This window comes from Protopterus annectens, chromosome 5.part0 (genome assembly GCF_019279795.1).
Source record: "Protopterus annectens isolate FY-2018-M chromosome 5.part0, PAN1.0, whole genome shotgun sequence".
In the NCBI taxonomy this organism is placed as follows: domain Eukaryota; kingdom Metazoa; phylum Chordata; order Ceratodontiformes; family Protopteridae; genus Protopterus; species Protopterus annectens.
The window spans coordinates 982644083-982666534 of record NC_056735.1 but is presented as its reverse complement, the minus strand read 5'-3'; the positions used below and the strand labels follow the sequence as shown (position 1 = coordinate 982666534).

At 41.3% G+C, this 22452-nt stretch overlaps 2 protein-coding genes across 3 annotated transcripts in view; one reads left to right on the top strand and one right to left on the bottom strand.

Moving 5' to 3' along the window:
• POGLUT2 (protein O-glucosyltransferase 2) overlaps positions 1-21773 on the bottom strand; it is a 765363-nt gene extending 743590 nt beyond the window's left edge. Inside the window, exon 1 of the mRNA XM_044071952.1 lies at positions 21286-21773. Within this exon, the coding sequence (XP_043927887.1) occupies positions 21286-21473 (188 nt within the window). The 5' untranslated portion in view covers positions 21474-21773. The remainder of the gene's footprint in view (positions 1-21285) is intronic.
• Positions 21774-21869: 96 nt separating this feature from the next.
• The window catches only part of BIVM (basic, immunoglobulin-like variable motif containing), a 548794-nt gene continuing 548211 nt past the window's right edge, over positions 21870-22452 (top strand). The window contains exon 1 of one of the 2 annotated variants that reach the window (XM_044072736.1): positions 21870-21974. The gene's annotated coding sequence lies outside the window, so the exon portion shown is untranslated. The remainder of the gene's footprint in view (positions 21975-22452) is intronic. The other variant, XM_044072735.1, reaches the window with a different exon arrangement.

Below are 22452 nucleotides of genomic sequence, written 5' to 3'. Positions count from 1 at the left end.
TATGATATCCCAGACGGGATTAGAAATCATAGGAAGCCTGGCTAGGGACAGAAGTGGAGCAACCAAGCAGTGAGGTTGAGAGAATGGAGGGATTGGTGCAGCTGCCCTGACTGATGGGCCAAAAGATCTGGCACTGGAACCAGATGCCAAGGCTGCTCCAAGAGATAACGATGCAGGAACGGAAACCATATCTGTCGAGGCCAATAAGGGGCAATGAGAATCATCTTGGCTCTCAAGGCGGTTGCTTTCTGAATTACCTGTGATATTAATGGGAGGGGTGGAAAGGAGTAAAGAAGTCCCCGAGGCCAATCGTGGACTAGAGCGTCTCTGGGGGGATGGCCTGGCAGGGGGAAGAGAGTGAAGAAGTCGGGGCATTTGCTGTTTTGAGATGTAGCAAAAAGATCGCAGCAATGAAGGCCCCACTTCTGAAAAATCTCTTCCGTCACAGATTGTTTGAGTGACCACTCGTGTGGCATGAGGATAGCTCTGCTCAACCTGTCCGCTATGATGTTGGACTTCCCGGGGATATGTGTTGCTATCAGAAACCGCTGAGAAGAGATCACCCATTGCCAAAGTCTGAGAGCTTCTCGACACAGGGGATAGGACTTGGTTCCGCCCTGCTTATTGATATACCACACTACGGACATATTGTCCATTCAAATTGCAATAATCCCCAGGGGAAGAGAGTCTTGGAGGGCTTTCAACATCAAAAGCACTGCTCTCATCTCCAGGACATTTATGTGCAGGTGGCATTCGAAAGGTTGCCATATGCCGTGGACTGTCCTGCCCTGAAAATGCCCCCCCCCCCACCCGATCAGGGAGGCGTCCGAAGTGACCGTGGCGACCGGGGAGGGAGGAATAAAGGGTCTGCCTTCATGGACTTGATGGGAGCTCATCCACCAAGAGAGATGATTTTTGCAAATTGGAGTTATCATGATCTTGTAGTGCATAGGGAGTTGTTGGAAAGACCATTGGGCGAAAAACATCCACTGTAGAAGACGCATGTAAAAACGGGCAAGAGGAAGAAGTGTGATGGCAACCGCCATAAGCCCCAATACTTTCAGGACATACCTGGTCTGAATTCTGTCTGTCTGAAGCAGAACATGGACATGATTTTGGATATCTAAAATCCTTTCATCTGTTAGCTTTGCTGAAAACTGCACTGTGTCCAAGCTGGCACCTATAAAGGTAATAGATTGACAAGGCAACAAGGCAGACTTTTTGAAATTTATAGAGATTCCTAGCCCTCTGCAAATGTGGATGGTGTAATCTCTGGCCTGAAGAAGTTGATGCCTGGTGGTGGCGGTGAGGAGCCAGTCATCTAGATATGGAAACACCTGGAATCCTTGACGCCTCAGGTGAGCCGTAACCACTGCCATACATTTGGTGAACACTCTGGGGGCTGTAGTGATACCAAAGGGCAGGGCTCTGAATTGGTAGTGACTGGCCCCTAGCCGGAAGCGGAGAAACCTCCTGGAGCGCCTGTGAATTTTGATGTGATAGTACGCGTCCTAAAGGTCCACAGAGCACATCCAATTGTCCTTGCCCAGAAAGGGTAGAATGGACTGTAGCGTGACCATCTGGAATCTTGTCTTTTTTACAAACTTGTTTAGTTTGCTGAGATCCAATATTGGTCTCCAGTCCCCTGTTTTTTTTGGTACCAAAAAGAACTTTGAGTAGACACCGGATCCTATTTGGTCTGCTGGGACTGGCTAGATGGCTCTTTTTGCTAGTAGTTTTGAAATTTCTAGCACTGCTTGTTCCCTTAGACTGGGTAGAACGTCTGGAAGGGTTCCCTTTTGTTGAGTTGGGGTTTGTATAAAGGGAATTTTGTAACCCTCGGATATAACCGACTGTACCCATCTGTCTAAAGTGAGGGAGAGCCAGGCTTTTGGGTACAGCGATAATCTTCCCCCGACTGCATCCGAAGGTGGACAGCCGGGCAACATCTCAGGGATGTTGGAAGGGTTTGTCAGAGAGACTCTCTGTTACCCTGATTCTGCGGACCCCCTCTGCCTCTTGGGTGGCGCCTGTTGTTGTTACTCCCTCTGCCTCTGGGGGTAAACTGACCTCTTGCGTCAGGCGTGACTCCTTGTGATTTGCGGAACCACATTTTTCCACCCTTTTGACCCTTAGGATATGGTCTGGAAGGGGTGGAGAAACGGACTCCTATGGCAGAAAGAGTCTTGCCATCTTCCTCGCATCTGGTCAAGGTGTCTTTCACTTGAGGGCCGAACAACATTGAACCATCAAAGGAGGAGTTAGTGAAGGACTCCTTGAAGGGGTCTGCAAAATTACAAAGCCACATCCAGGCGTGATGCCTTAAGGCCACACCTGTGCCTGCAGCCCTACTCGCTCCATTGGCTGCATAGGAAATGAGCCGCATGGAGGAGTTAACAATGGAGTTTAGGGTTCCCAGCTGTGAGTTGATTTTATCTTGGGACCCAGCAGCTGACGGATCCTGTAAAACTTCAGACAACTCTTTGAGAACATTTCTTTGAAGGCGGGTGAAGTGACACAAGTAATTCAGCAACCGCATGGCAAAGGTCGCTGAAGAAAACATCCGCTTGCCATACCTATCCATAGTCCTAGAATCCTTGTTAGGAGGATGGATAGGTAATGAAGGATCGGCTAGTTCCTTCTTGGTGGCTGCAGCCACCACCATGGCATCAACTGGGACTCCTTTTGTTAGAAATTGCCTATCCGCTGGAGCCGTAAAAAATTTAGAAGGCCTCCGTGGGGTGGGTTCCACCGAATCTGGGGCCATCCATGCCTTCCGTGCCACCACGTGCATAAGGGGGTCGAAAGGCGGAGACACCCAGGAGGTGGAGGGTTGAGAACCAAACGCCTCCAGGTAAACCGACTTGTCCTCAGAAGGATTAAGGGAAGACCAGTTCCCCCTCTGTTTCAGGATTTCAAGGATGTCTGAGAAGGAGACATCCTCAGAGGGGGACCTTGGGGATCCTTCCAAATCATCCAAGTCGGTATCGGATGTAATGGACTCAGGGGAGCCCACATGCTTCCTCTTACATGTCCTCTTGCGCAGAGGTTCACCTGACGGGTCAGGAGAAGCCTCGGAAGAGGAAGATATTCCCAGTGGGGAAACCTGAGGCGTTGGATCTCTGGGTCCGGGAGCAAGAGAGTGGGAAGAGACGTCAGCAGGCACTGTAGAGGGAGGAGCTGATGGAGCTGACTGTTGACTGTGCCCTGGGGCTAGTACGCTCCTCATCACCTCAAAGGCTCCCCTATCAGATAGGCCAGAGGGCTCCCGCTCCGAAGAAGTAGGAACCCCAGGCCGCACCGACAGGGACGGCTCCAAAGCCGATGTCGGGGCCGAGCTCATCAGCGCCGATGCTCCGAGAGGGAGAACGGGGTCGCACAAGGGTCCGATGCCACTCGCCCCTCGGAGCCGGCAAGAGAGACCAGGTGCCCGGATCTCTCCAATGAAGACATCAAGGAGGAGATCAGAGCAGAAGACGACAGAGCCAAAGGGGGAGGTATCGGCTCAGACACCACAACAGTCACGGCTCCGAGGAGCTCCGGCTCCGAACTCTGAGGAAGAGTCGAAGGAGGAATAGTAGGTAGAGTTGAAATAGCCACTGTCTGATGAGACGGGCAATGAAGCATTTGGGTCAGTGCCTGAGACTTTAACAGTCTACTGACCACTCTCTCGAGGTCATGGTCGGAAAGCCTGGATGACTGAGAAGAACGGCTCCGATGGCTCTGCTCCGAGAGCAAGAGCGACCCTGGAGCCGAATGAATCGATTCCAAAGATGGGGATCTGGATCTTTTTCTAGATGTGGATGGAGCCGAAGGAGCCAAAGATACATCGGCTCCAGCCGGAACCGACTGTGAAAGTAAAGGCTCAGCGGTATCGGTGCCGAGTGGAGCCGTAGTTGGAAGCTGCGGCACAGAAGCATCGGCTCCAGCCGGAGCCGATGTTGCCACAGATGATGAGCCAGCAGCCGAAGGCTTAGGACTCGGAGCCGACAGTTTTGCTGGCTTCGAGGGATTCCCCGGCACGGACTTAGGCGGGGAGCCCCCGGGCTTTAATAAGCCCCTTAAGATTAATTTGTTCCTGCGCTCCTGCAGGACTCTTGGGCTGAATGCATGGCACACAGAACAAGAGTCCTGCAGGTGCAGGGGTCCCAGGCAGTAAACACAAGAAGTGTGACCGTCTGTCAGAGACATCTTCTGACAGCACAAATCACACTTCTTGAAGCCTGAGACCTTCGTGTCCTTCGACATAGAGCTGTTGAAGTAAAGACACCAGTAAAAAAACACACACACACTCACACACGCCCAATCCACACAAACTAGTTAAACAGGGAAGCGCACCACAGACACAGCAGAGATTCCCTGTCAGGAACTAGGAAAGGAGCAGGCCTAAGGCCTAACTAGGGGGAGGGAACTAAATTGGATAAAAGGGTAAAAAATTTAGCACTAACGGGAAAAGGGGTGTAATATATGTGCTAGCTAAACTAAACGAAGAAAGGGGGTGGGAAGGCTAAGTTCAAAGGTAACTTTGAAGTAATGAAAAATCCCAACACTTACCAAGAGCCGGTAAAATGCATCTCGTCAGTGAAAGCGGCAAACGAGATCTGGGTAGTTATCGCCTAGCATCATGGGATATAGGGTTGCCTCGAGCCGGTAAAATTAGCTCTCGAGCTTTAGTAAGTGGCCAAGTCGGAGCCGAACCCATCCAGCAAGAATGAAGGCGAGATTGACAACTTAACATTTTGTGGTTATCCATCCATTGATCTAGGCTTCATTTCAAGTGGGTCATGGAGGTGCTCTGTTTCATGTGAACTGGAAGCTTGTTCCAGAGAAGTGACAGTCTCCGGGAGATGTATCCATCTCTCCAACATGACCTGTTCATGTCAGAGGCTAGGTTAACATCTCTGGAGCAAGTAACCCACATGCCATTTGATTTATGAAGGTGTAGCATCTCCATCAAGGCTGGGTCAGAAACTGCCCTGTAAGCCAGGCACAGGTCACCCATTAATAACCTATAGGATACAGAATACAGTGGCAGGGCTTTCAGTCTTGCTGCGTATGACTTCTTTTGTGTACTCTGTAATTTCTTGGTGAGAGACCTCTGTGGTTTCTCCAATTTTTGTAGGTGTCTGATCAGGTACATGCAAAAGGAAGCACTGTACTCAATTATTGGTCTGATGAGGGCAGATTATAATGGAATTATAACTTCCTTAGACCTAGATGTGATGCCTTTACTTATCAGATGTGCCACATAGAAGGATTTCCTTACTACTGTGGAAACGTGGTGGTCAAAGTTCAGGTTGCTATTAACTTGAGTACCTAGATCATATGCCACTGGGTCTACACTTAGGAGGGTGCTGTCTATGGTGTAATTAGCAGGGATGTCAGCTTTCCCAAAGGGAATAATAATGTATTTTTTCATTCAGCTTTAATCCGTGGCTTTGGTACCAATCACTTGTCTACATTAACCCTGTCTGCAGTATATTAATATCATTGGGGGACTCAGTGATTGCTCCCAATTTGCAATCATCAGTGAACTTGGTCAGCCACAGGCCATCCCAGTTTGTCTGGATTTCTGAGAAAAATTCCGAACTGTAAGGGGCCCAGTACAGAAGTCCTGTGGTATGCCACTGGTGACTGGTCTTTTGCTAGAGGTGAAGTCACTCACTTTGACAGTACATGTTCTGTCGGTCAACCAGTTGGCTACCCATCTGGTAATGCAGGGTTTAATTCCCAATTGGGAGACTCTCTATAACACTTGAGTTGGGGATTGTGTCAAATGCATTGGCTAGGTCAAGACAGGCAGTATGCATGGTCTTTCCCTCATCCAGGGCCTTGGTGAATTTCTTGAAAAAGTCAACTATGTTTAACAGGCATGATCTACCTTTAACAAATCCGACCTGGTTGGGTCCAGAGTTTGGAGATTATGGACCTTAACAAGGACATAGGTAAAGATTGTTTCCATGGCCTTGCAGATGAGACTAGTCAAGCATATGGGCCTAGAATTCCCAGGGTTGGTTGATGGTCCCTCTTTGTGCAGAAGGATTACTGTTGCTGTCCTCCATTCCATCAGAACATAGCCAGTTTGCAGGCTGTGATTAAAAAGGGATCCAAGTAGGTCTACTAGGTCATGTTTTACGTTGTTTAAGGTAACCTGAGATGTTGTCTGGTCCCATTGATGCCAAAATGACCTGCTGTCTTAAATAATAGGCTAAGGAATGGTTTCAGGCATACTTTGGGGTATATCTGGAGGGTACAGGAGGATGAAGTTTGCTCCAAACCTGTCAGCTAACAGGTTGGCTCTTACCTCCAGTTGAGTATGGTTGGTGCCATCCACAACCAGTTCAGCGCATAGCTGGGTATTTCCTTTTAGATTCCAGACATAGTTACAGAATGCCTTGTGATTACCCGTAGCTAGGGAGGCTATTTTTGTTTTATAATTAGCTTTGGAGGACTTGACAAGATCTCTTACTTGTTTGTTTAAGCTAGAAAGGGATTTCTGCCTCTGCTGAGCCAGTTCCCTCTTTTTCTTGGACATTCGTTTTTTCTCTTGTTGAATAGCCTGTTTATATTAGGGGTCCACCAGGGTGGTATGATTTTTTGGCAAGACCTGGTTTTAATCTGGTCAGGTGCAGCTGATTCTATACAACTGCTCAAGTGGTTATACAGGGAACTGGTGTACACCTCTGCATATGAGTCCATGTTATCTGCATTTGAGGGGGACTTTGAAACTTCTTATACCATCACTTAGCAGGAGATATTTGCCTTTGAAAAATTCTTAAAGATTTTTGAGCTTAATGGGATATCTGGTCTTAAAATTACATTGAACAAGTCTGACTTATGGTCTGATCTTACCAGGGAAAACATCACACAGGGGAGGGTGAAATGCTCTCCTATGTTAGTGAGAACTATGTCCAGGACATTTGAGCCTTTTGTGGGTGCACTGACTAGCTGTTCCAGAGCATTTGCATTGACAAAGTCTAAGAACCTCTGAGCCAGCATGTTTGTGGTTGTGTACGTTTCCCAGTCGATGGTAGGATAATTAATTCACCCATAAGTAAATTGTTAGGCTGTATGGCAAGTGACTCCAGTAAGTCCAAGTATGCAGAATGCTTTTTCTGTTCCACAGTGGGGGACTTATAGCTACCTATGATATGGTAGGGGGCTTTGCCTATAGTTAATTCGACATGGAGTAGCCCAAGAGAGTAATACTGTTTGACTAGTCTCAGGGTATACCCATCCTTAATGAACATGGATACACCTCCTACTTTGGTTCTTTCACTCTCAGTTTGTGGTCTGAATGTATGGAAGGCATTGTAGCCCTGCATGGCCATGGTGCTTTCCGCCCCTTTGAACCATGTCTCGGTTGCTGCACAGACATCAGCATCTTCCAATGTGAGGAGTACTTCCGGGGACTGCAGTTTCTTGTTTAGACTCCTAGCATTAAGCAGCAGTATCTTGACTTTATCTAGAGAGGAGTTTGTTATGTTGGGAGGTTGATTATTTTGACACTGCTAAAAAAGGCACAACAAACTAATGCCTTTGCCAGTATCCGAAAGCCTAGAGGAGACAGGTGCAGACCATCTCTGGCAAAACAGCTTGGCCTGTCCACCATGTCTTCCCAGGCTGACAGATATTGGATCCTCTTGGACTGATACCAGAAGCTAAGCCAATTGTTAGAGTCAATCATTTTTTTGTTTGTACTGTGGCATCATCGTTGGAGAAGGTAGAATGCTGCTTAAGGTTAAGCTTATACCTGCCTGTGACACAATCTGAAGCTCAGTCATGTTTCCCTTCATATAGTCTAGCTCCAGTGACGCAAGTCTCAAGTCATTCACTCCCACAAGGACTATAACAGAGCCATAATGGTACTTGTGGTTGACTGACCTGAGCGCTTGAGTGACTTGATAAATCCTGGCACCTATATGCAGCTAACGATAACCTGCTCCTTATCGAGCCTGGTGTGGGGAAAATCCTTGTGTCTCACAATGGAGTCACCTATGACCAATACATTAGGTTTTGTGGTGTTATGCCTTATGGACGTATTTACTGAGACACTGTGTGTGTTATGTGTTGCAGTTCTTTTCTGCATTGTTATGTGTGCAAATGGTTTCCGTTCGGAAGACATCTTACCTTTTGGTGAGTTACAAGTGAGTACCTCTGCGTATGTGGGTTTGTGTGTCATGTCTTTATTTAGTGTCTGAAGTGTGTGTGTGTGCTGACAACCTGTTTGCCTTTTGATTTGTCCTTATGTGAGAGTCTTGCCTCTACTACATGTAGAACATGTAGTATAGTGTAACTACATCTCTCACATAAAGCAATTGTTTGTTTCAGATGTAGGTGGTTGTCAGTATACATGAGACAATTGTTACGTTGCCTCAGGATGCCCATGTCCATTAGGCTGGCCAGAGAGAGATGATGAGAAACTGCCCATCCATGATAGCAAGCTCTTTCTGTATGTTTTATTAGGGAAGTGAATGGTTTAATTTGACAGGAGTGTGATAGTAGTGCTGAGGCAATAAGAGGGACCTATATTTGTGTAGGCTAAGGTTGATCAATAAGGCAATGCTGCTCAGTGGGCAACTGAGTTGCTACTAGAGCAGAAGAAAACCTTGGAAGGGTTTCACTGACATTTGTGCTAATGAAGTCCAGCAAACATTGTACCTGCCAGCTGGAGGCAGTGTATGTTTCCCAATCTATAGAGGAGACAGTTGAAGACTCCCATGAATAGGGTATTTGGCCAGATGGTGATTGCCTTCAGCAGGTCTAGGTATAAATTATGGGATTCTATGGACATAGATGGTGACCTATTGCTTGCTAGGATATGGTAAGGACCTTTACTGAGGGTAATTTGCATGTTGATGGACTTCAGGGCATCATCCTGCTTAACCAACCTACAGGTATATTTGTTGCTAATGTAGATGGAGACACCTCCACCTTTACTCTCTGTCTGTGCAGCTGATGGTACAAGTGTATGGAAAGCACTGAAGTCTTGCACTGCTGGGGTACTTTTTGCAGCTTTAAACTTTGTCTCTGTAACAGATGTCTATATTCTCCAAGTGAAGACAGCTTGTAGGGTATGGAGCTTCTTGTTAAGGCTCATAGCATTGAGTAGTAACACATTTGGGTTTTATTTGCTATGTTGGTGGTTTTGTCAATTTGGCAATGCCTAAAAAAGGCTTTGGGGGTGGATAAAGTTTTAGCCATTATGTGGAAGCTTGGGGGAGGGGGACAGGTACAGACCATCCTAGGCAAAGCAATATAGTCTATTAACCATGTCCTCATATATATACCAATAATGAATCACCTTGGAATGACACCAGAAGCTAAAACAATTGTTTAAGCCAATCACTTTTTGTTCACACTGTTGCATCATGCTTGCTGAATGTAAAATGCTGCTCAATGTAAGGCACATACCTCTCTGAAACATATAGACAAATCCATAATGTCACTCTTTATATAATCCAGTAAAGTACATCTCAGGTCATTTACACCCACATGGACTAAGATATAAAATCATGCTGGTTACCTGTGGTGCAATGACTTGTGTGCATGCGTACTCTGGTGGATCCTGGCTCCAGATAAGCAACTAACCATTATCTTCTCCTTGTGTTTTCTGGTGGAGGGGGGGGGGTAGGTTTGCTGTACAATGGAATCTCCTATGACAAGAGTCCTGAGTGAAGTGTTTGCTTGCCTTATGGGCTTTGCTCTTAGGGTTCTACTGAGTGTGGGCATGTGTGTGGTGTTTGGTGCTGCTTTTGGTTAGTGCTTTAGTGATTGCGGAGGATAGGTGTTGCCGTTTGTAGACTTAGGAGGTCTTTGAGGTTAGGGAAAATTGCATTTTAGTGCCTCAGCGCAAGATGGTCTAGGTCTGTGGTAGAAAATGTGGTTTGTGTGTTCTTCACAACCTTGCTTCTGAGCAAGATTTTGTTTCCAAGGAAATTGTGTATGTATATCTCTTGCATAGTATGTTTGTTTCTGTAAGAATTAAAAGGTTGTTTGTGCAAATGAGACGACTGCTACATTGTCTCAGAATGCCCATATCTTCTAAGCTGGCTATGGAGACATTTGGAAATTGTGTATCGATGTTGTCTGGACCTGTATGAGAGTAGGCTATTATAATTTGAAGACTGTTCAATAATGACATGCAAGTGCAGTAAATCAAACATAATAAAGGTGATTTCAAAACATACTAGCAGCAGTTAAACCAAGGAAAAGCAAATATACCATATATTAAAAAATGCAATAAATAATTTGAAAATATGACAACAGTTTTCAGAAATAATATAAGCAAGCAATAATGTCAGACAGGATGTGTATCAATGTGCAATTAACACCTGCCCAGGGGTGTTATGAGGTCCGCTGCCGCAGAGAGAGGGCTTCTACACCCCTGGAAAATCATTAATTACACATTAACACACACACTGGAAGGCATTATTGCACTTAGGGAATCGGGTCTCATCAAAATTGTTGTGTTTTACTTACTTATTTATTTTTTATAAGTAGTATATTATTCTTTTTTTATATATTTTTGATGTAAAATAGTTCCTCCACCTAATGTTTCAAACTTGCTGTAGTATATGTTAATGGTGTTGGAGTAAGCATTTTACATCCAAAATATACATGTAAAAATATTGCTTAACAGGAGTAATGCATAAATGATTGCACTGTATGCCCTTATGCAGCATTATTATAAATGTGGAATACAAATGGATGTCTTAATGCTCAAGGTTACGAGTTTTAATGATAATGGTCTGTGACATGACTTTTTTATAGTGACCTATGCTGATGCACTTCATAGTCAAGACTTAATGCAGCAATTCATGTTTGAAGTATGAAGACATAGTAATTGCAATATCATTTCTTATCAATACAAATAATGATGCAAAAGAGAGGGGGCATCACACAGTAATTGCTGGTTCAATAGATGTTTATCCAGGTATGTTGAGGTAAGAGGTGAAGAGACATGCAGACCTCTTAACTGCTGCTACCAGGGATCACTCTCATGTTTCACTCTCTCTCTCTCTCACACACACACACACACACACACACACACACACACACACACACACACACACACACACACACACACACACACACACACAGTCTCTACTGCTTTCACACACCCATACACTCTCACTGACAGACATACACATACATACTTTATTTTTAATTTCTTTTCTTACTTTACACTCGCTAAAACAGCAAAAGTGCTGCTTAGTGAGTGTAAAATAATTGTTTGATCGAGCTCATTGTTCACTCTCCCTCATACACACATACGCAAGCTTGTCATGCTGATAGAAACACACTCGTATACATACATATACACTTTTTTCTGTTTATTTTATTTTTATTTTTTTACACTCGCTTAACAGCAAAAGCGCTAGTTAGCGAGTGTAAAATAACGGCTAAATCAATCTTGCTTTCATTTACATGCACAGACATAAACACACATAGACTTTTTCTTTTAATTTTCTTTTCTTTTTTTTTTATTACATGTTATACTCACTAAACAGTCGAAGCACTGCTTAGCGAATGTAAAATAATGGTGGGCATATTTTTTTTCCAGTCTGAGCTCCATGGCAGCTTGATATCACCCATTCCCTAATACAATATAATGACCCTCTGCTTCTTCTCTCATCAGGAACAAAATTCAAGCACCAATCCCAAGCTGATGCTTGAAAAGCAGTGCCGAAGCTCTCTAATGACTGGTTGTCTAGTCCCAGGAGTTAGATTTCAAAAGTAAGCTAGAAAAAAAGGAATAAAACTCTGAATTTTTCAGTGTGCACTCACCGAGAGGGGTGATATGAAACAGAGGCTAAAAACAGGCTTTAAGAGTAAGGGGAAGGCCTTCTCAGTTTGATCTTTCAGTGCTAAATAGATTGAGTAGATGGCATAAGACGGTGAGGAGCTTCTAAAGCTAAATTTAAAGTAGGTGTGGGCAACTCAAAAGCCACCAGGTTTAAAAAGCACAACAGAAATAAGCAGGTGGGAAAATCTTCAGGCTTACAGAACTGCACACACACGTTACATTAAATCTTTCACCTTGCATAGCCATCTAAACCTAACCTGTAAATACTCACACATACTCCCAACCCCTAATGCCAAACGTTTCTGCCTTTGAGCACTAGGCCCAAAAACACATCTTACACAATCCATCTTTCTTGTTCTGACCGTGACATCACATATACGCAACTCCACACAATCAAAATTACATTAAACACAGTTTACACAAAACACTAAAGCATACATAAACTGCAAATTCAGTCGCAATCTGTTCACATATACTAACATTTGCTGTTTCTGAACTGACACACACAGCTTTCTATTATCCATCATGCTACAAAAGATAAGTGTTTCATATAAAATATATATATATATATATATATATATATATATATATATATATATGGGTCTACTTCTAATGACGAAGCGATTCGCCGACAGTGAAATCACCGACGCCAGAAACCCGACAACACACAAACCCGACAACGCGAAACACCGAACACCATAACACCGACACACTACACGTAAACAACACAGTACACTACAACACATATCCACTAGCCCTAACCCAAACCCTAACCCTAAGGTCCGACACTACGCACTCTCCTACCTGCACTAACCCTAACTCACTTACACCCGACCCCAAGCTCCGACACTACCGCACTCTCCCTACCTGCACCCTAACCCTAACTCACTTACACCCAACCCCAAGCTCCGACACTACCGCACTCTCCCTACCTGCACTAACCCTAACTCACTTACACACCCGAACCCCAAGCTCCGACACTACCGCACACTCACCTATCACACACCCTAACCCTACATCCCTGAGTATTGCACACTTACCTGTCCGCTCCCTACTCCTAAATCCCTCACTATCGCATACTTACCAGGTCGCTCACATTCCTTGTCGGTCTTCCGTCTGTCGGGATTCGAGCGTGTCGGTCAACTGCGTTGTCGGTCGTTTCGTGTCGGTGATTTCACTGTCGGCGAATCGGCGTTTCGGTCATTAGAAGGAGACCCATATATATATATATATATATATATATATATATAAAAAGACACACAGACACACACTCATTAATAACAAGATTTGTATACAGATAAAGTTATATACCTAAAATTGGGTGTCAAAGTACCTTGAGAAAATGAAATTCTTACAGCACTAAGTCAGGAAACTGTTTTTCCTGTATAAAGGGGTTACAGTTACACTGGGGAAAGCAAACCAGGAAGGGTGTTCCTCATTCAAAGGTTGAGCATGGAGTACAAGCAAGGGCTTTCCTTTAATTCCAGGATTTTTGGAGTTGCGAGTCCAGTCCCATGTTTTTGTGGCTGTGAATGCCTCTTGTTCCTGTTACAGCTCAGGAGAAGGCTTGACAGGACTGCAGCAGTGGTACCTGTTAGCCTGTATGCTGGAAGTGTTGGACAGTACCTAGGTTGTTTGGTGGATAAGGTACTCTATTTTTGTGCAAAAAATCCAAACGGCTACACCTTTTGTTGCCTTTTTGTTTATTTGGATCCAAAACCAGTGTTAACATGTGGCCTACATGGAGTTCCAGCTTCCAGATGAATACAAATACTGAAACCTCCCTCCCGATATGTTACCCCATACCTGGATTATGTGTTTATTCATTTCAAAGACTGTGAATTTCACGTACCAAAAATACAGGTTGTGTTAGAAGCCTTACAATGCTATAAAAAGTAAACTTGGCATGGTAGAAGCCATGTGTTTAGGTTAGCTAGAAAAAAATAGAGGCCATAAAGAATTGTCCTATGCCCTTCAATATAAGTCATGTGAAGGCTCTTCGAGGACTAGTCGAGTACTGCAGAAGATTTGTACCTAATTTTGTAATTGTTGCCAGTCCTTTGATGGCTCCTGACAAGGTGAGGCACATTTTGGGGTAAATAAAGCACTTCAATGAATTGAAAAGAAAAATATGCATTGAGCCATGACTGTACTAAGCAGTACACAGAGGTAGGATTGGAAGCACTACTGACCCAAGATATTCAAACCATTCAGTACCCTGTGTGCTATATTACATAAAAATAAGCATAGCTGAAAACAATCATTCTGCCACAGAGGAAGAGAGAATAGTGATGAAGCAGATCTTTTCTTTAAAGAAATGTTTATTTTTTTAAACAAGATGCATTTTTATTAAATCATCATGTATGACATAGGCAGTCTTACATTTATATAAATTAAAACAAACCATACTGACATAATTTCAGTTACAAACATACATTACAAACCATGTTGACACAATTACAGTTGCAAACATTATACATCACTTACATTCTATCCAGTCATTGTCAGTCAAACATTACATAGCTCATTCAAATCTTGCCTTCTTTTAAATTGTTCCTCCTCTGCATGTATTGTTCTAAATTCTACTAAAAACTCTACTAGTGCTCATCTTCCATTTAGGACCTCCCTATTTCTTTACTTTTGTCCATACAATGATATCAATCCTTGATAGGGAAGGTAATCTCTAACCTGCAGTCCAAATAAATTCTTGGCATCTCATTCCATTTTTTCCCTCTCTAGTTATTTGCTCCCAAATAACTAAAAAATAATTATAATATAATATTATTATTACTATTATATAATTATATTATTATTATAACATTATTATTTATAATAATAAATGACTTTGGTTCCTTTGCCAGTTTTCTCCAATAAATTCCAGCCCCTTCTTTCCTATTGTCTGTATCCCTAATTGCAGTCATCCCTATCAGCCGAATCTCCTTTCTCCATTCCCATGTTAGCTTAGTTCTTGGAATACTTTCTACCACTTTATGAATATAGTAATCTGTATGATTACTGTTATTCTTCTTCTTAAAGGTCTGCATCCAAAATACCAGTCTCTCCTTGTTTCTTGAGCTTCCCCCTGTTTCATCATCATCACTTTCCACTTTGAATTATAGGTTTTTGCTTGTGCTATGTATAGCAGCCTTAACTGTGTAGCTCTCAATTACCCCTTCAAAATCGGGTAATCCCAATCTGCCTTGTACTACTGGAAGAATCAATTTATTCCACTTGACTCTTGCAGTCTTCCCCTCCCAGATGAAATCCTTCAGCTCTTTATTAACTGCTATCCACAATTTCTCCTCTGGTTAATAAAAATATGCCTGACCTGTGTATAAGATTGAAGGGACTAAAAACATGTTAACTGCTTGTATCTTACTATCCATATCCATATAACAGAGCTTACAATTTCTCAGTTTTTGTATTATATTTTGGTTAGTCTCTTCCTGCATCGCTTTAGCTGCCACACCGGAATCATTTTTAATCCATGCTCCTAAATACTTCATTTTATCATGTCCCCACAAATATGGATGTTGCTGAACCAGTTCATGTGTGGGTACATAATGTACCGCTATTGTCTTTATTTTAGCTTTATTAATTTTGTATTCTGAAAAGATTTGAAACCGTCTCAAAAATGTTCCACATGTTGTAATGTCTTTTTCTGGTTTTATCGGGTATAAAACATCTGCAAATACAGACAGCTTTTCTCAGCTAGCATACCAATTATATCCTTGAATTTCTGAGTGCCTTGTTTTCTTTCCAATGGTTCTAAATATAATGCAAATAAAGGGGAAAGAGGACACCCCTGCCTGGTTCCTCTGCTCAAGCAGAAATTATCACAGAGGAACCCACCCACTTTAATGTTCACCTCCGATCCCTCATATATCCTCCTAATCAACCTTATAATTTCATCAGGGAATATAAATGCTTTCATTGCTCTGCTCATAAAGTCCCAGCTTACTCTGTCAAATGTTTGATCTACATCAAGACCCACCAACAACAATGGTATTTTCTTACATTCTGCTTCCCACTGGATCATCAATGTTCTGTTAATGTTACTGAATGTTTGCCTCCCCTCCACAAAACCACACTGATTTAGGTCTTTCAATTTTGGCATCACTTTTGCCATTCTTTTAGCCACTGTAGACATAAACATTGTATAATCATGATTTAATATTGAAATTGGCCCATATGAACCTGGATCCGATGGATCTTTACCCTCTTTAGGTAATACAGTTACCACTGCTTTCATCCAGAATGTTGGTACTACTTCTGCCCTTAAAATACTGTTAAATAAAAACTTTCAGATCTTTATCAGTTTTTCCCTCCTAGCTTCCAAACATTTACAGAAATACCATCTATTCCTGAGGACTTTCCTGTAGATTAGTTATACATCACCATTTTTATGTCATCTCCTCCTATGCTAACTGTCAGTAATTGAGCCTCATCTACTTCTAACCTTGGTATAATGAATTCTTCCATAAACATTTCCATTTGTACCTTTTCTTGATTTGCATATTTCTTTACTTTATACAACGTTTAATAGAATTTCTGTAATATTTCTAATACTTCTACAGGATCTGATTACATTCCTTCTTATAGGCTCCCTAAGCTTGGTGACAGCTCTTTCTACTTTCTGTTGCCTGAGTCATCGTGCTATAAGTTTTTGTGCTCTAGGGTTATCATCAAAAGAGTTCCTTAACAGCAATCTTTCTAAACTCATTCATATTATCGAGGTAACCCCTTTTTCTGTTTAACATTCTGCAGTTGTTCCTCTTCTTGTTCTGTGAGATTCCCTCTATTTTGCAATATTTTAACATTTGTTAATCCCTCTTAATATTTCTAGTTACTCTTAACCATATCTCCCTTTCTTTTATTTCCATCTTATTTATAAACTCCACTTTAATGTTATCCCAATCCCTAGCTATATTTTCAGAATATTCTCTAATGGCTCCTGAATAATTTCAACTACCCATTCCTTAATTCCTCTCTTTTCAACAGATAGGTGGGCAAGTGCCAATGTCTCATTTTTATTTCATTACCCTGTGTTTTTATTTTAGTCATTATTGGCACATGATCTGAAATAGTTACTGGGTGTATATCAAGACCTTCAATTAAATGCACATGTTCCTGTGAAATGTACACTCTGCCTAGCCTAGCCCAGTTTTTGTACCTTGGGAAATAATATGTAAATTCAATCTGAACTCCTGTACTTAATTCACATCTTCCATGCCAAATATTTTAATATTTTTTTCAAAATGTTGTCCTCTATACAGCTGTTCCTTGTCATAGCCATTTGACCCTATGTCACAACTTACAAAACTTTTTGTTTTACTGAAAGCCCTAAAAAATAAAATAAATAATCCCAATACCTCCCTAATACCTATTCACTTAATAATAACACACAAAACTATGTATATCTTCAAATATTGAAGTTGTACCCTCCTAATAGGAACAAATGTTCCAAACTGACAACCACACTAACAGACCTGAGTTAACCTAAAAGAAAGGCTATCCATGCTAAGACGCATGGTGCAGCTTGTATTTCAACTAAGTGCTGTCTGGTTTTGTCTTCCCAGCTGCGTAAACACTTGAATGCTTTCAAGGATTATTTCCTAGCCATTTCTCTTCATCAGATTGTCTCCTGGTGACATGAGAACCAGATACAAAATTGCTACTAAGCATACATTTATTGGCCAGAAAAACAGCCTTAAGATATCCAATATTCTTTTTCACTTACTTGTTTTCCCTTAAAATCTGTTACTAGATTAAGCTAATGGTCTTAATCCAGTCACTCCCTTTGCAAGAATGAGAAAAATCACACTGATTTTTTCTTTTGTCGTGCTCTTTTAACCAAACTTTTTTTTTTACACTGAAGTGCCTACATTTCTTAAAACTGAACAAGGAGAAAGAAGGGATCAAGAAAAAAGGGAAAAACAGAAGCACCTGTTTACATTAGTATTCCCATTGCATTTAAAAATAACTGAGAAAACTTTACTTTATATCCTGCAAAGAAAAGTGTGCAGTATACAAATAGTACCATTAAGAAAAAAAATTGTTTCATTTACAGTTTACTTTTTCCATCCTCTTCCCCTCTCCTTAATATTTTCCAAACAGTAATGACATGAAGTAAGGCATATGCTTTAGAGTCCCCTACAAGTTTAACACAGTCCAAAAGAGTCCAATATTTCCAGATTTTCTTGTTCTGTCATATTTCACAAATATAATTACCATTTTGTAATCCCTCATTTGTCAGTTTCCAAGTTAATGATTTTATTCCTGTTCATCTCCATCTCCCAATTCCAGTCTCTGTTTCATTTTTAACATACTCTCAATTCTTCTAGTCAAATCTTGTGCTTTCTTCCTTCTCTCAAGCATTTTCCATTGAAAAAGGTTTCACTGGCACAGTCTCTCTATGGTCTTTATTAACAGAAGAACAAGAAGCAGAATATCCTTCTGTTTCACTGCTCACTTTTTGCTGAACAAACTTTTGTATTTCTTCTCTAGCATGTACTTCATCAAAAAAAAATTTGTTTCACCAGGGAAGAATATTTTGAAGATAGCTGGGTACAGCAGTCTGAATCTCACACCTGCTTCTCGATATTCCCTGAATAGTGGAATAAATTTGTTCCTGTTCTGCCTGGTGTACAATGAATAATCGTTCTCCACAAACAATCTGCTGTCTCCCACTTTTAGTATTTTGTCTTTATGTGGCAGTTGTGTCAGAATCAACTCCTTCTGTTGGTAGGATTTCATCTTTACTATTAAAGGTTTAGGCTGCTTTCTCATGGGCAGGTTTAGAGCATATACACAATGTGTCCTTTCAATTAACAACTCCTGCTGTGCAATACCAGTCCAGTTGCTTAGTTGTGCTTTCATAAAATTAATACAGTCTGTTCCTTCCAGTTTCCCTGGTACAGCAGAAAATCTCAGGTTTTCCCTATGTGCTCTATCTTCTAATTCTATTATTTTTTTAAACATCTCTTATTCAGCAGTCTCATATACATCCAGCCTTTTCTTCATTTCAACATCTGATTTTTGCAGTTTCATAACCTTACATGAATATTGGTTTAAAGCTTCTTCCATTTTTCCAGCCTTTTGTTGTTTGAATTGATATATCCAATCAGTGTTTCAATTATTTTATTCAGGTCTGAGTGCAGTTGTCTTATATTTTCCTCTAGGCTACTGGAAGTCATGTCTGAAGCTTGCACTGCTTTTTGCTGAACATCTGCAATACTTTTCCCAGTCAGTGTTTTTCCTCACCTTTTGTAGTTGATTTTCATTCAGGTCCTCTGTATTTCTTTTTTTCCTTACATCCAGAGAGTGCGCTTACTAGCCAGTTACTGAAATTTACTCAGAAATATAAATCCACTGGCTTTCTCTGCTAAGTTTCTGTTTTCATACTGGGAGAGCTAGAATTAAGCTGTTATTCAGTGTGCAGCCATCTTAGAAGTCCAGGATTGTTTAGGTTTGATATGAAAGAGCAGTCTATGTTGGAGTGGGTTTTTTTTTAATTTTGGATGTTTGCGTTTGTCTTAAACCTGAATGAAATTAACTTGGGAGGAATTTGAAGCTCATTTCATTTTGCATTAGTCATTAACAGAAGGCTGGTGGATGACAACATTTGAGATTAGACTGGGGTTGTCAGTGATCTTTAGGTAAAAAAAAAATATTATTTTTAGTGCAGCCTCACAGTAAGACGCTGTCCGGTTCGATTCTCAGGTAGAGCGCCTTCTGCGTGGAGACATGCGTAAATGGGCGTACCTTCGTTGAAGGTTGTGCATCAGGGCTGGTAACTCGGCACGTAAAAATCCTGCTGCGGCGACCCCTAACCTGGAAAAGCCGAAAGACACAAACAATTAGTGCAGTGTCTGGGTTGTGTAGGGTATTGCAATAGTTATTTACAGTTGAAGTTGAAAAGAATTTAACTGATGTCATGCTGTTGGAGATGGCCAAGGATTCAATATTGTTTCTGATTAGAAGAGTGAAAAGGATGGATGCGAGTTTTTTCAATTGTTTGAGGGACGTTTTACTACATTTTTATGTAATGAGGAACTTGTACATAGGCAGATGGAGGGGGGGTCTGTGTTTTTGTAATCAAGTTGGATGTTAGACGGATGGGTTCTGCCAGTGGACATACAAACAAAGGAGTTGGCCTTATACGTATGCTACAGAAGAATGACATGCTCTAGACAGGATGAGAAAGTGTGAAGAATCACATTGTTACAGTGTGCTACAGTAAATAACAATCTATGAATCTATGAACCTATAATATATGCATGATACAAAAACCACAAAGGAAATGATACACACATCTAAATTCAAACACAAACCACAAAGGAAACAATACATAAAATTCAAACACTATTTATACCTGAAACAGCAAAGAACATCAGACACAGGACTGGAAAATGAACACAACATTTAAGCATATTTTATACTCGTGGTACGAATCTCTTTTATGTTGTTCACAAAAAAAAAATAACTAAAATAAAAAATATACAAGAATTAATCAAATACTATTAGAAACATGATTTTCACAAATTCAGTTCAGTATCTAAACGGGAAATAATAGTATAACAACCACTACTTTATCTAAAGCATATTAGTCTGGCACATTTAGTTTTAAAAATAGTCAAGAGAATAGCAGCTGAGGGTGGCGTTCAGTTTCCTCAGTTCCACTCTACCCTAGAATTTCACTGCCATTGGTAACAATCGTGGTCTAAACTCACTTAACTTGGTGTTACGGCTTTACTGTTATGACAGTCATTGACAGACAAGACTGCGCCGCTTGCTTTCCTTCTTTGTGTGCTGATTTACTCGGTCACTTGATTGTGCAGCTCGTTAACTCTGAAACTACCCTAATGACCCTTCAAAAATAATCAGGGGAATAAAAGCCGAAAGAAGGAGAAGAAACGGTTACACGTTTTAAACACTGCTATTAACTCATGCAGAAACATAAAAGAAAGACTGTATTGATATAGTGACAGCGGGAAAACTAACTTGCATATTTTAACTTAATGCATGCATTCCCTCAGGTTCTGTCATAAAAGCACACAGAATGTCAGTGACACACTTCTAAAGAAACAGGGATATTCTCAAAAATTAGAGGTAGAGCGTTCTGTTGTAAAACAAACATGAAACAAGGGAAGAAACATTAATAATATATATCCTCACAATTTAAGATTATAAAGGCAGCGTGGAGGAAAAAATTATAAAACTTTTAATTAATTTAACATTTCACATACACCGATTTAGACACACACAAAGATAATTTACCTTATATTTGCCTAAAAGCTGATAGAACCTCGACAGCCTTATAAAAATTAGTTTACAATTCTGCCAACTCCTGCTGTTATATCTCACACTATAACACGTGAAGACAGCAAGAGTCACTTTGTTCACGAAGATCTGTGACCAGCGTGCAACTGTCACTTAATTGTATTAAAGTAATAATGGATAGACATCATACTTACTTTTTGCCATCGTTGTCTACGGCCTGAATGAAGAAATAGCGAGCTGGAAGTACGATTTCAGCCTCTAAACCTGGACCCCATATTAATGTTTTTGTCGGGCTGACTTTGCTCCCATTCCCAAGAACTGGAAGTATAATGTAATATATAATGCAGTAGAAAACACACACTAATTTCGTGTCAGGTGGCATAAGGATAAAGACAAGCGGATCCCCTAGACCCGCAGTTTGCCGAAGATTTTTTTTTTTGGACTCCGGATGTCCTATAAATTGTATCCGAGATTTCACACCATTTATTAAAACTTAATATATTTTTTCATGGGCGATAAAATAAGTACAAGTACCTAAATTAAGAATAGCTAAGCTCGGTCTATGGGCTGTGTCTGCGCAGCATTATCACAGATTTTCATGACAGATTTTACACTCATGCATTTTTAAACAAAAGTATGCTGTCCCTCTGTCCAGACTCTCATACATCCCCCACATAGTGTCGAGCAGTGATTAGACGGGACATCCGTGACACAATTTCTCCGGAAAAGAGTCGGCCACCACATTGGTTTAGTAACCGGTGCTAGGCAATACAACAGGCATCAATAGGTTGGAGGAAATGCCATAGCGATGTACACTGGGAAATGTAGTTTTCCTGAGCAACATTACGGTTTTTCAGGTGCAAACTGACTTGATGCAGCACAGGTAAGGTTTGCTACGAAGATAAAAATGGTTGCAATCTTATCTTAAGCCAGATTGCTGTTGTTGATGTGAACTGTATCCATTTGTACTTCCCCGCCCCTTGGATATTGACGCCCTTTTATCTAGTTAAAAGGGATTAGATATACAAAGCTTATATCATTAATGTAGACCGATATATATATATATATGTAGAAAAGTTCACCTCTTCATATGTGTTGTGGTAGTCACAACGGGTTTTCAGAACTGTAGTATTAATTATTGTGAATATAATGGTATCTGAAACGGTATCGTATTTGTTGACTCTGCCACGGCTTTAGAACGAAATATAAGGCAGGTGGGAACTAAGTCTTTGTAGCCTAGGTATATGTAATGAAAATAGGCAGAAGTACTAACGCTGGGATGAATGCATGAGCTATTTCTTGCTTTTCCAAATATATTTTTTACATTTGACTCTAGCTCTTAATGATTACGGTATTGAAAA